General features: G+C 37.0%; 3 protein-coding genes across 3 annotated transcripts; 1 reads left to right on the plus strand and 2 right to left on the minus strand.

Annotated features, from left to right (window-relative positions):
- Positions 1-133: 133 nt before the first annotated feature.
- Cbr-exos-9 lies at positions 134-1,845 on the minus strand (the record flags this gene model as incomplete). The annotated part of the gene is made up of 10 exons (XM_002641874.1): positions 134-310; positions 358-658; positions 705-793; positions 838-970; positions 1,017-1,099; positions 1,145-1,309; positions 1,357-1,448; positions 1,494-1,597; positions 1,639-1,733; positions 1,780-1,845. The coding sequence occupies 10 exons, from the start codon at positions 1,843-1,845 to the stop codon at positions 134-136; spliced, it is 1,305 nt and encodes a 434-aa protein (XP_002641920.1).
- A 246-nt stretch (positions 1,846-2,091) lies between these two features.
- On the minus strand, positions 2,092-2,713 carry Cbr-pfd-5 (the record flags this gene model as incomplete). Its single annotated transcript, XM_002641875.2, has 4 exons — positions 2,092-2,208; positions 2,255-2,386; positions 2,433-2,528; positions 2,594-2,713. 4 exons carry the CDS (start codon positions 2,711-2,713, stop codon positions 2,092-2,094), a joined length of 465 nt encoding a protein of 154 aa, XP_002641921.2.
- A 4,748-nt stretch (positions 2,714-7,461) lies between these two features.
- On the plus strand, positions 7,462-11,078 carry Cbr-dpy-31 (the record flags this gene model as incomplete). Its single annotated transcript, XM_002641876.1, has 8 exons — positions 7,462-7,665; positions 8,163-8,319; positions 8,363-8,455; positions 8,734-9,201; positions 10,036-10,459; positions 10,504-10,734; positions 10,818-10,943; positions 11,000-11,078. 8 exons carry the CDS (start codon positions 7,462-7,464, stop codon positions 11,076-11,078), a joined length of 1,782 nt encoding a protein of 593 aa, XP_002641922.1.
- Positions 11,079-12,229: the final 1,151 nt, after the last annotated feature.

Consider the following 12,229-nt stretch of genomic DNA (forward strand, 5'->3'; position numbering starts at 1 on the left):
TCCGACAATATGTAACGTGCCGATTAACAAAATTCGCCGTTTATGAAACCAGAAAATACTCGAAAAATTGTAAAATACAACAGAAAATGAGAGAAAAAGTGAACAACAACAATGAACGACACTCAAAAACTATTTAGACCTTCTTCTTCTTCTTCCTCCACGAAGTGACATCTTCTTCATCTTTTTGTTGTTCCACGACCGGTAGCACGACTTCCATTGGTTCACTGGAGCCTAGAATCTCTGTTTTGACCTCTTCTTCTTCAGAATCACAGATTCCATCAAGAAGATCATCAACCATTTCTTTTTCTTTCTAGAAATGAAACATTTCAAAGTGAAACCTTTGTGAATCAGACAGACCTTTCTTTTAGATACCCCTGAGCTTTGCGGGTCACTAACAGCCACTCCGCCAACACTATTCTGAATAATGCTGAGCTGCTCAGCAATCAGTGCATCCTCATCAACTTCCTCTTGTTTCACTGATCCTACGCTCAATGGATTCTCATTGACAATAACACTTGGTTGGTATAGCATTTTTTCTTCTGGTTCTCTTCCGTGTTGAATTCGTGGAGCATTGATTTGACGTGCTGCGGCTGTTCCCGAAGTGAGAATAAGAGATGGTGTGGTGATAGAAAAACCATCGGGGCGTTTGAATGCACTTCTGAATTGAAGTAACGTAGCTATAGATGAGATGAGAAGTAGAATACCTCTCTCGTTGATCCTGTTTGATAACATCACTCACGACAGCAGTCAGAGCTTCGGCTCGAGACATTGCCAGTTTCACACATCGCTCTATCTTCAATTATTTCTTCAAAATCGTTATCTAGAGCTCAAAACTACCTGTTTCGTTGACAAAACAAGATTGGTGCTTTGATGAAGGGCACACACTTCGCGACGTTTGTTGCAAGCGACGACGATGGAACCATCAAGACAGGCTGCTTCCTTTTCTGTTGGATCAATAACCACCATTTGTCTAGAATAATTAAACGATAAAACAGAAATGTTGGAAACGCGTTTACCCTTTATCCAATAATCCGATCGTTGTGCAAATGGGCATATGGTAGATATTCAATGGAACTGGCGCTTTCTCGTATTCAGAATACTAAATAGAGATTACAATAGTTTAAATAATAAAATAGATTCTTACGATGAGGGTATGGTGAGGTTCCAAAGTAACATTAGGTCTTTTGAAATGCTGCAGAGCCGTGATAGCAGCCAGACAAGCACAGTCGAGCAGACTACCGTCTTCGTCCAGAATGCGAACGTCGACACGAACTTTCCAGATTTCCTTTCCGGCACGAATGCAAAGTGACTTTAAAATTAGATTTGATGAGGTAGAAGAGTTTTTCGAATTCTTACCTCAACGTCAATGCATCTTGAATCTCTGATGATGAGCTCGAGCAACCGGATCAATTCCATTCCTTTACTTCCCAGACGATCATGCTCGTTGGCTTAAAAACAAGACAATAATCTATTTCAGATATTTTCAGACTTACAAACGTTCGCCATAGGGCTCAAATCAACGTCAATGATGATGACTCCTTTATGCGGACGCATTGAAGATGGCTCCGCAATTTGAGCGCTAACTGCGGCTATTACTCTGAAATCTCCAATGTAAATAAAGGATAGTCAATTTCTCACTTTGTATTTCCAATTGTGCATATAGCAGTACCAATTTCTGATCCGACAACTAGTTTTACACCACGGAATTCTTCTAAACCTCGAAAATCGAATCGCTGAAAGATTATTGGTGTTTTGAGCAGATTTAACTTATCACCTCACTTTTCCACTTTTCAATGCTTCTAAAATGACTTCTTTTTCACAGGTAGTTAACGGTGGAACCCTCATTATGTCTGCAAATTGAAAGAAATGATCGACTAATGCTTCACCTCAGCTGGCGTACAACAAGAAACGGAAATGTATATTTTTTCAACGCTGACAACGTTAAGGTCCAAACCTGAACAAGTAACAAAGAAGCAAAAGTATTTATTGTAGACACGAATTATGTGAAAATGTGGAAACTTGGAAATAAGAAAACAATCGGGGAATATAGAAAGCAATAGGAAGAGGTCTTGTCGAGATTTTAAGTCGAATTTAACTTTGTTGGGTGTTCATGTTGGCAAGCTGTGCTTGGACTTTCGTCTGGAAGGCGTCTGAAATGTAAGCGCGGGTTCTTCTCTTCTCTTTCAGGATTCCTTCAACGGTCTCAACCTGCAACGTGTTTGGTTTAGAGAGATGGGATTTAAAGCACACTAACCTGCTTCGCAATATGCTCCTTTTTTCTATCAAAAATTCCCTTGGCCTTCTCGCGATCCAATTCCACAAAATAACCAGTTCCAATTTCAACCATGTGCTTGTTTGGGTCAGATAGTTCAGCGCGGATGTACAGCTGAAAGACTAAAGGGATAATATCAACAGTTCCTCAGAAAACCAACCGATTCGGAGAGTGGAATGAGAGCTGTGTGGCCTGCTGTGCCAACCTTCACATCTTCCAATGCTGAAATGCTCTTTTCGTTTCGTGACAGAAGTGCCTGAATAAAATTTAGTTAGATCATTGTGAATAATTTTTAGTAATCGATGTAACGCTTTACGTTACCTTCAAAGCATTGAAAGAGTCTTGGAAGAAAGTTAATTCCTGTTCGCAGTTCTTTTGGAGCTCCCCGAGTTGTTGCAAGCTGAGCTCTGACAGCGGTACGCCTCTTTGCTCCTCTGTCATTCTGAAAAAGAATTTCTCAACAAATTTAGTAGATTTATTAAGTGAAAAATTTGAGAAACAGCGAAAAATAAGTGAAATAAGCGAAATAAGAGAAAAAATGTAAAATTCTCGAAATTTGAAAATGGCAGAGAAATTTCTCGGCCACGGCCCCCACAACAATTCGCGGCTATTTGAAATATAATTTTGCTTGTTGAACTGTGTCAGAGTCAGATGATCGTCTAAATAGAACCAGATGATCACACAGAGAAATGGGTTTCGCATTGAAATAAGCTGTAATTTTAAAAAAAAAATTATTTGAAAAATTAGTGCTGAAATGTCAACATAAAATATCTTTCTGCATTCTCCCGATTCATTCTTCAGTCTTCTTGCTGGTTATTTTTATGTGGTTCTTTTAGGCAGAAAGAAAAGTACAGTTTAATATAATGTCGCTGTCGACTGTTATTTAAAGATCACTCTGTCTCGCTGAAGACCTCGAAAAATTTATAGTTTCAATGTCGTTACGTCTTTCTTTGTAATTTTATCTTCTCCGTCTCAAAGAGTATTCCCCCACAAATGTCTGTCGTTTAGTTGAATCGTTAAAACTGTATCTCGTAAAATTATAGTTTTGTTTGTGAACGATGAAAACAATTAGATCAGTTCAGAAATCAAACAACATGCAGAAAAAAGTGGTGAGAAGTTCGTGATAGTCTTTGAAAGATTGACTGATTCATCGGTTCGGAATATTGAATGACGTTGGATGTTTTATGTTTCGTTGAATTTTAAAGTTTTTCAGTGTTTGAAGATTTCACAATCAACGTTCATTTCATCAAGTTCATTAGGTTGGTTGAAGATTTTGAGATGTTCCAAGAAGAAGAATTAAAATGTCGATTCTGGAGGATAGATTACAGAAGTTCTGGGTTCAATGTTTAATGATGTTATCCGATAAATTATCCCAAGTCATGATAGTTGTTTTAATGTTACAACTTGTTTACTTCAAAAAAATTTCCCAAAGTATACAGAGAATTTTTTGAAAGCATCACACTGTAGCCATATTTTCGTATTTCAGCAAAACAAAAACCTTTTTGGAAATTTAGACAAACATTCGATTTGGTGAACATTTGTTATTACAGTATTAATAATCATAAAACATTTGCTCTGTTCTCTTATTTTTTACAGTAACCTTCTGAAATCAGTTTGTGAACCCCTGTGAGATCTCTTGATCATAAAGTTTGCTTCCTTTTCCGTTATCACGTTTTGTATGTTTATCAGTGTCTAATATGATCCTCATCCGAATCTTCTCGAAGATGTTTTCGAGACCCTCTTGATATCTTATTTTTATTTCTTCTCATTTCTGTTCTTTCATCTAAAGAAAACACAAAAGAAAAGAAGATACATTTAAAAGTCAACCAAGTCTTCTTTTTCATCTTTAAAGATTATCTTCTTCTTGTCTCCGCAATTAACACCCGAATGATCATTAGTTCCTATTTTTGGATACTTATCAATCATTTATCAGTCTCTCAGTCCTAAAGATAGGATCGGCGAAAATGACGTTGATAAGACACTTTAAAAGAAGAAGGTATTCTCTAAAGATCATTAGCTCCGCCTACTCTGTTGTTTGTTCAAATGAAGGCCAAAGATACCAGGTTTTCACATGATATATAGATATAGGAATCCACGTGAAACACTTCACAACACCTTCATTTTCTTCTTGTGACGTCATCCGAGTTTTTCTGATGTTTGAGTGACCTTTACAGTTTTAGTGATTTTGACATTGATTTTGTGTTGTACTTTATGACTTTTCATTGAACATTTATCAGTTTTCAAGACAGAAGCTAATGGACCTGGTGATACAATTTCTAATCTTTGGTGATTGACACCTCTTCAATCATCACACTTGTTATATCTATTATGATAACCCAAACAATAATTTTTTGTTTTTCAACTTGGAACAGGTCTCCAAAGGATATATTTTTTCTACAGTAGTCGTGATCAAGGACACCCCGTGTTTTAAGGAAACAATACCCAAAAGCCTTTGGCTTGGAAGTGTCTTTGCAAACTGACCTAAATGATTCAGATTAATATGACAATGAGGAGTGTGACACCGGGGGTTACTGTACCTATTCAGTGACCTATCGAACAAAAGGGTAAAATATCAATCTTTGTGAAAGAAGTGAACTTTGATTGATGATAACTTTTTTTGAAAACTTTGATGAGATGCAGGATCTGGTTCTCAGCTGACTGATAATATTGATAAGAAGTTAGATAAAAGTCAGGTATTTGGAACAGATGAGATACAGAAGACATAGCCTGTCTGGATTATTTGAAACCTTTTTTTCTTGAAAAATACATCAACTTTCACTAGTAAGCTTTAGATAATCTTACTTTGCATAGAATTATGGAAGATATACCGTTAAAAACTACGCTGTTCAAGCTGAAGTTGTTTACTGAAGCAGAACGTCACTATGCAAATTTCAGCTGCCGGAAACTTTTGAACGTTTTAGTTGGGTATAGAATACCGGTACCTTTATTTTCAATGTTCAATTTTTATAGTTTTTCTCCAGAAATCTAACGAATTGAGCAATATTCAGTTTCCGGAAAAAATAGAAGGGCCCTAATTTGAGCCAATTTTTCTCAATTCTTGTAAAAGATATCAAAAAGTGGTCAACTGATAAATTGTTTATCATAATACCGAAAATATTTGGTTAGTTGACTACTTTTTGACATCTTACACGGAAACCAAAATAAGTGAGCTCAAACTTGACAGTCTGGGGGCCCTTCTACGGAATATTGGTAAGAAGGATCCATAGGCCGTTTGTATTTGTTACGCCTAATCTTATAATATTTTCCTGTTTTTTATAATTCAGAATCGTTTTTTCAATGATTCTATTTTTTTCTGATGTTCATTGCAAAAAAAAAATGAAAATCACCTCTAGCTTGTAACTAAGATTTAATTTATCTTGGTTCCTGTGAAAGATATGAAAAAGTTGTCAACTGTCAAATTGTTTATCATAATATCAAAAATATTTTGTCAGTTGACCACTTTTAGATATCTTTCACAAGAACCAAGATAAAATTGGCTCAAAGTTAAAAGTTAGGGAGCTCTTCTATTAGAGGAAATCTCTTCTCCTTTCCGAAGTTGGTTGCACTAGACACTTCTTCTTATAACTTTCTCTCCCTAAACCAACTCATAAATCAGGTCATCAGACAGATTGATCTGTTTAATTACCACCGGTCCATTCGTCAAATAAATTTCCTAAAATTTTTGCATCATCTGAATACCATACCGTTCCAATTTCTCTTCTGCTTTTCTAAAGTTTGTTTTATTTTCCCCCTTTCAAAAACATTTACAGATAGATACATTATACCAGTTACATGCCCTTCGACGGCTTCTCCTTCTTCACATCTTTCCCTTTCTCTTTCTCATTCAGGTCAAGTCTTTCCTCCTCTTCCTCCTCCTCATCATTTCGAATTGTCATCTTTATAGTATTTTCCCTACTTTTTCTTTTTCATTCACGTCTTCTTCTGTATCTATCCTCTACAAAAGTGGGTGGAAAAAGTTAGAGAGAATCTAAGAAGAAGAGGTATGAGAGATAAAGAAGACACAAGTCTCCTCCTTCTTCATTTTCTCTTTACATAGCCATTGCATATACCATTCGGACATCAAGTGTCTCTCTCTCTCTCTCTTTTATTCATCCTCTTCTCTCTACTTTTTAGCTTATATCTCATTTTTGGTGTTTCAGGTTGTTAGCTAGTACTTAATTAAGTAACACTCTAAACAAATAAATAATCCACTAGTGGAAAGTTTCTTGAACGCAAGATTTAGGCCCAGAGCATTCCAACTATGAATGGAACATCCCTGATAATTCGGAGGTTTAAAAAACCTATCAACAAGTTATGCATACAAGACTACTCCTAATTTTTAACGGCCTATTTTACTGTTACTTCTAAAATCCATATGTCAATTCGGAAAAAAGTCAAGTCGGAAAATCCATATGTCAATTAATTTTTCCCAGCTAACATATAATTATAATGTCACCTGTAGGGGTACTTGACTTTTTTTCGGAATGTACAACGCGTCAATTATGTCACAACCTTGAGTTTTCAAATCTTTGCCTTCATGTTCTACAGTATTCCATAGAATGACTCTTCAGGGTGGCGCAAAATTAGCCAGGACTAAAGAAAGTAGCATAAAATTTGATTAAAGCGTTGTACTGGGCTCAAATTTGGAGTACGGTAATTCAGATAATTCATCGGTAAACTGGCCAAGTTTCAAACTATTTGATCAATTTTGAGTTGAGTTATGGCTTGTCAAAGTTACTTGATCTCGTGAAAATCGAGAGACAACACCCGTGCAGCTTTGAACAATCACAACAATAACGAGACTTGAGGAATCCCACTGAAAATTTTAGTAGTTTTGAATCAAATGTGAAATTATATTTCTACCAATTTTCGTGATTACAAGATACTGATATCTGAAGATGTACCCGTATTTATCAGTGCTGATAGATGTGCGCCACTCTGCATTTCATCCTTTTTCGAAAAGTTGGGAGATCTTTTTATTTTCCTAATTCACGATTTCAGGAATTTATTTTTTTCCAGTAACATCCTTGCTTCTAAATTGTGAACAAATTAGGGAACCTAGGGCTTTGAAGGTCCGATTTTTCAAATGACTGACAAATTCTTAATTATTTGCTTTCAGATCGATGCTCTTTTCTTTAGCCGAATACTATTAATTCTGTAAACCCCCTTTCCATAGTTCTTGTTTCAGTATGCGCACACCAATTATATTATTCGGGTTACTGTCATTATGCATTGCAAATTCGCTTCGAAACCTTTCATATCAGGACGAAGAAGGACCGCCATCCACAGCACCAGGAGTAAGAAAACGACGGATGATGTCTGAGGAAGATCAAAAAGTCGTCGATTATTACATGGATAAACTGAATAAACTGGCAGACGAGAAGCATCCCGAGGTACGAACCGATTCCTCTTTTTTTTTTGTTTCTCCAAAATCTTAATTTTCTGATGTAGTTGAAGGAAAAAGGTGGCCATGATCCTCTCTTGTTTCTTGCCTCGACACGGTTTCAATCCGTCTCTTTTTCTCGATTTCTCTCTTTTTGTTTCTTCGTTTTCTATGTACTGATCGCGAATGATTCTCTAACCGCATTCAAACAGGTTTCTTTCCACTTCATCTTTTCCTTATTCATTTTGATTCTCGAGACACATTTGGGGCCAATGATAAATGTATGTGTTAGGAGAGAAAAGGGAAGAAGAAGGACGTCGATTCTTCGTTAGGGTTGCTGCTACTGATGAAAAAAAGGCAAAATGACTGATCCACTGGTCAACACAAGACTTTCTTCCCTGACATAAATCAATATGGATTACTGTAGAATGATTTTAAAAATTTTTTGGATAAACTGGAGAGACTTGAAATCGAAGACATAAAAATTCTAACGAAAATATTTTTCAGGAACTTCAACAAAGAATCGAATCTCCAGAACTGAAATCATGGAATCGTATGCGTGACAGCGTTTTCAATCCAGAAGAACAAGGGAAATTCTTCCAGGGAGACATCGTTCTGTTTCCAGAACAAGCAAAATCTTTGTATGAGCAAGCACTCGTAGAAGGTATTCTTTATTCTTAAAAGTTTAGATTGGAATATGATTTCAGGAAAATCTAGAGTCAAAAGAAAGTTTATTGGATCAAATCTGAGACGTTGGGATGCAAGTCGTCCAATTGTTTACGCGTTTGATGGAAGTCACAGTGAGTGTTTACCGTAAACACTCCAATAGAAGTCCACCAAAACTTTTGGCCCATATATCTCGATTCCCGTAAAAGATACAAAAAATTGGTTGACTGACAAAATGTTTATCATAATTTCAGAAACATTCTGACAATTGATCATTTTTTGCTTTTTTTACAGAACTATGGGCTCAAAGTTGATGATTTAGTTTCACTCTATTAAATCTATTTTCACTCTATTAAAGAGATTTTTCCGCTTTCTCTGTAGTTCTGTGATGTATAATATCGTTTTATTTTAGCCCAACGTGAGCAAAGAATTATTGAGCTAGCACTGGAACACTGGCACAACATCACCTGCTTGAACTTTGAGAGAAACGATCAAGCGAATTCTGGAAATCGAATCGTTTTCACTGACGTTGATGGGTGCGCTTCTAACGTTGGAAGACATCCACTCGGAGAGGAACAGCTTGTTTCATTGGCACCAGAATGTATCCGTTTGGGAGTTATTGCTCATGAAGTGGCACATGCTCTTGGATTCTGGCATGAGCAATCAAGACCGGATAGAGATCAATATGTGACTGTTCGATGGGAAAACATTGACAAAGATTCAAAGGGACAGTTCTTGAAAGAGGATCCAGATGATGTTGATAACGCTGGAGTTCCATATGATTATGGAAGTATCATGCATTATCGTTCAAAGGCATTCTCAAAATTTGATGATTTGTACACTATCAGCACTTTTGTAACGGACTATCAAAAAACAATTGGTGAGTGGAGAAACACAGAAAATACAAAGAAACATAAACCGTAAACACTTTGATAGAAAGGCGCCTATACTTGTACTTTGAGCTCAATTATCTCGATTCCAGTGAAAGATACTGAAAATTTGTCAACTAATAAAATATTGCCGATGTTATGATAAAACGTTTATCAGTTGATAACTTCTTGATATCTTTCACAGAAATCGAGACAATTGAGCTAAATGTTGACAGTTTCGGTGGTCTCCTAATAGAGGAAATACAGTAATTGGAAGAAAGTTCTAGAATATCATATGAACCACTTTAAAACTCTCAAAATTGGGTCTGAACGTTTTTTAAATGGTAATTGACGATCTTCTATTTAAATTCATCCCAACCGATAAGCCCCCTTTTGAACTAGAATTGTCAAAAAAGTCATAAACTGAATGTTCCTCTTTTTTCAAACGACGTACCATAAAACGTTTAATAGAAGGGCTCCCACACTGTCAAGTTTGAGCTCATTTATCTCATTTCCTAAAAATATATATCAAAAAGTGGTCAACTAGCAAAATATTGGTGATACAATGATAAAACATTTTTCATTTGACCACTTTTTCAGATCTTTGTCAGGAACCGAGATGAATCGGCTCAAAGTTAAAAGTTAGGTCACCCTTCTTTTACTGTCACTGATTTTTGCTCAATTGAAATTGCAAATGTTTCTGGATCTTTGTCGATTTATAGAAAAAATCACATTTTCTGAAATACTTCTTCACCCCTTTAGAATAAGTTATTGTCCTACAAATGCGGGTACTGTACCTCTGTATAAGATTGTCTGAATCTTCGCTTATTCAAACTTTTCTTTAGGTCAACGTGACCAACTCTCCTTCAACGACATCCGACTGATGAACAAGATCTATTGCTCGGCAGTTTGTCCAACAAAACTTCCATGCCAGCGGGGTGGATACACTGATCCACGACGTTGTGATCGTTGCAGATGTCCTGACGGATTCACTGGACAGTATTGTGAACAAGTCATGCCTGGATACGGAGCCACTTGTGGTGGAAGAGTCAGTTTGACAAGGGCAACCACCAAAATCTCGTCTCCCGGATATCCAAGAGAATTCAAAGAAGGACAAGAGTGCTCTTGGCTTCTTGTTGCTCCACCAGGTCATATTGTGGAGTTCCAATTTATTGGAGAATTTGAAATGTATTGCAAAGTTAGACATTCTTTGTGTATGGATTATGTTGAAGTTAGAAACACTACGGATTTCGCAAATACTGGAATGAGGTAAGTACAAAACCCTGGAATGTTTAAAAATGGGATTTTTACAGATATTGTTGTTATGGAACTCCACCAACGAGAATTCGATCTGCAACTACTGATATGGTGGTTTTGTTCCGAAGCTTCTACAGAGGTGGCAAAGGATTCGAAGCAAGAGCAAGAGCAGTTCCAGAGGCGGGTAGCTGGAATGCCTGGAGCCCATGGACAGCTTGCTCAGCATCATGTGGAGCCTGTGGAAGCCGCATGAGAACCCGAACTTGTCCCCCTGGAAATGCATGCTCGTATGTTCCCAAAACTAATCTAATTACCAATTAATAACAATTTACATCAAGGAACATATCATTCCTAATTAAAACTTTTTCAGTGGGGAACCAGTGGAAACTCAAGTGTGCAACACTCAAGCTTGTACGGGTATGTGCCAACAGAAGCGAGAGGAAGAGGGACAATGTGGAGGTTTCCTTTCTTTGCTACGAGGCGTCCGTTGTAGACAGTGAGTTCTTTTTTTCTCATTTTAAGAGATCATGTCTTATTCCAAAACTTTTGCAGAGAGAAAACTGTGATGGCTCCTTGCGAAAATGCATGTTGCCCGGGGTTTACACTTCAACGCGGAAGATGTGTCCGGTGATAGTTGACTCTTTTTGCTCTGTTCTCACAAATTCCTGTAACCTAAAGAACTCTTACGAATTTACGGGCCTTTTTGTAATCAAACCAAATCTGTTTAATGATATATTTGTTCTGAATAAAACATCACCTATTTTATTATTCTTGTTTTCTGTTTGTATGTCTGTATTGAACGAGTTTCAAACATGTTTTTCATACAATAAATAATTTTTAATTCTTTGTTTGGTCAGAAGACGTTGACATTGCCAAAGCTACATCATTAGATCATAAGACAGGAAAGAAACTAGTTTGAATCCCAAGTTTCAATTTCCACAGGATTGTCAGCTTTGGGACCTTTTGGAGTGAAATCAAATATTTGGAAAGTTGTTAAATAAAGAGTCCGATAATGCTTCCAAATATACTCGGTTCATTGGAAAACCATTTTCCGGTGTTTTCACAGTGATTATATTCATTTTTAGCTTAGGATTAAATTTAAAATAGAAAAAAAAATATTTTAAGATTCCCAGAAATTCCCACTACCGTCAAAATTTTCCAAACACCGGAAAACGGCTATCCACTTTCTTGCATACGGCGAGACCGTACGAATCCGGGAGACACCTAAAAACCGGAGACACGAAAGCGGGAGACGAAAGGGGAGAAAGTACGCAAGTGCTTACCGTGATCCACCGTTTCGTTGTGAAAAATTAGGTATTTTACCGGACAAAAATTTTTCGCGGAATTCCTCGAGGAATTTTTCGAGAAAGGGATGCTTCAAAATTTCTCGAGAAACGACCCTTTCGTCTCCGCCCCCTGATCTACAGAATAAGTACTGTCCGAGAATCCTGAAGACGTCCCGAGCCACTAAAACTTCCATTCATCATAACTTGATTCATTTTTATGCTAGAAAGTTCATCTTACCACCATTCGAACGCTCTCTTCAAGCTTAACACAATGGAAACCACTTTAGCACATAAAATAGACAGGTTTTAAAATAATTATTTTGACAAAAGTATATCAAAAATCAACAGAAAAATTTTGAAGTTTTCGGTATCTGGATCGGCGGGTCGGGCCGGCCCGGGAAAATTTTCCTCCAGCCCTGGCCGCAGCCAGGGTCTACCCGGGCTGGGCCGGAATTTTTAGCAAGTATGGTTTTTTCTGCTCCAAAAAATAACTTTT

Source organism: Caenorhabditis briggsae (genome assembly GCF_000004555.2).
Source record: "Caenorhabditis briggsae complete genome, chrIII, whole genome shotgun sequence".
Taxonomy (NCBI): domain Eukaryota; kingdom Metazoa; phylum Nematoda; class Chromadorea; order Rhabditida; family Rhabditidae; genus Caenorhabditis; species Caenorhabditis briggsae.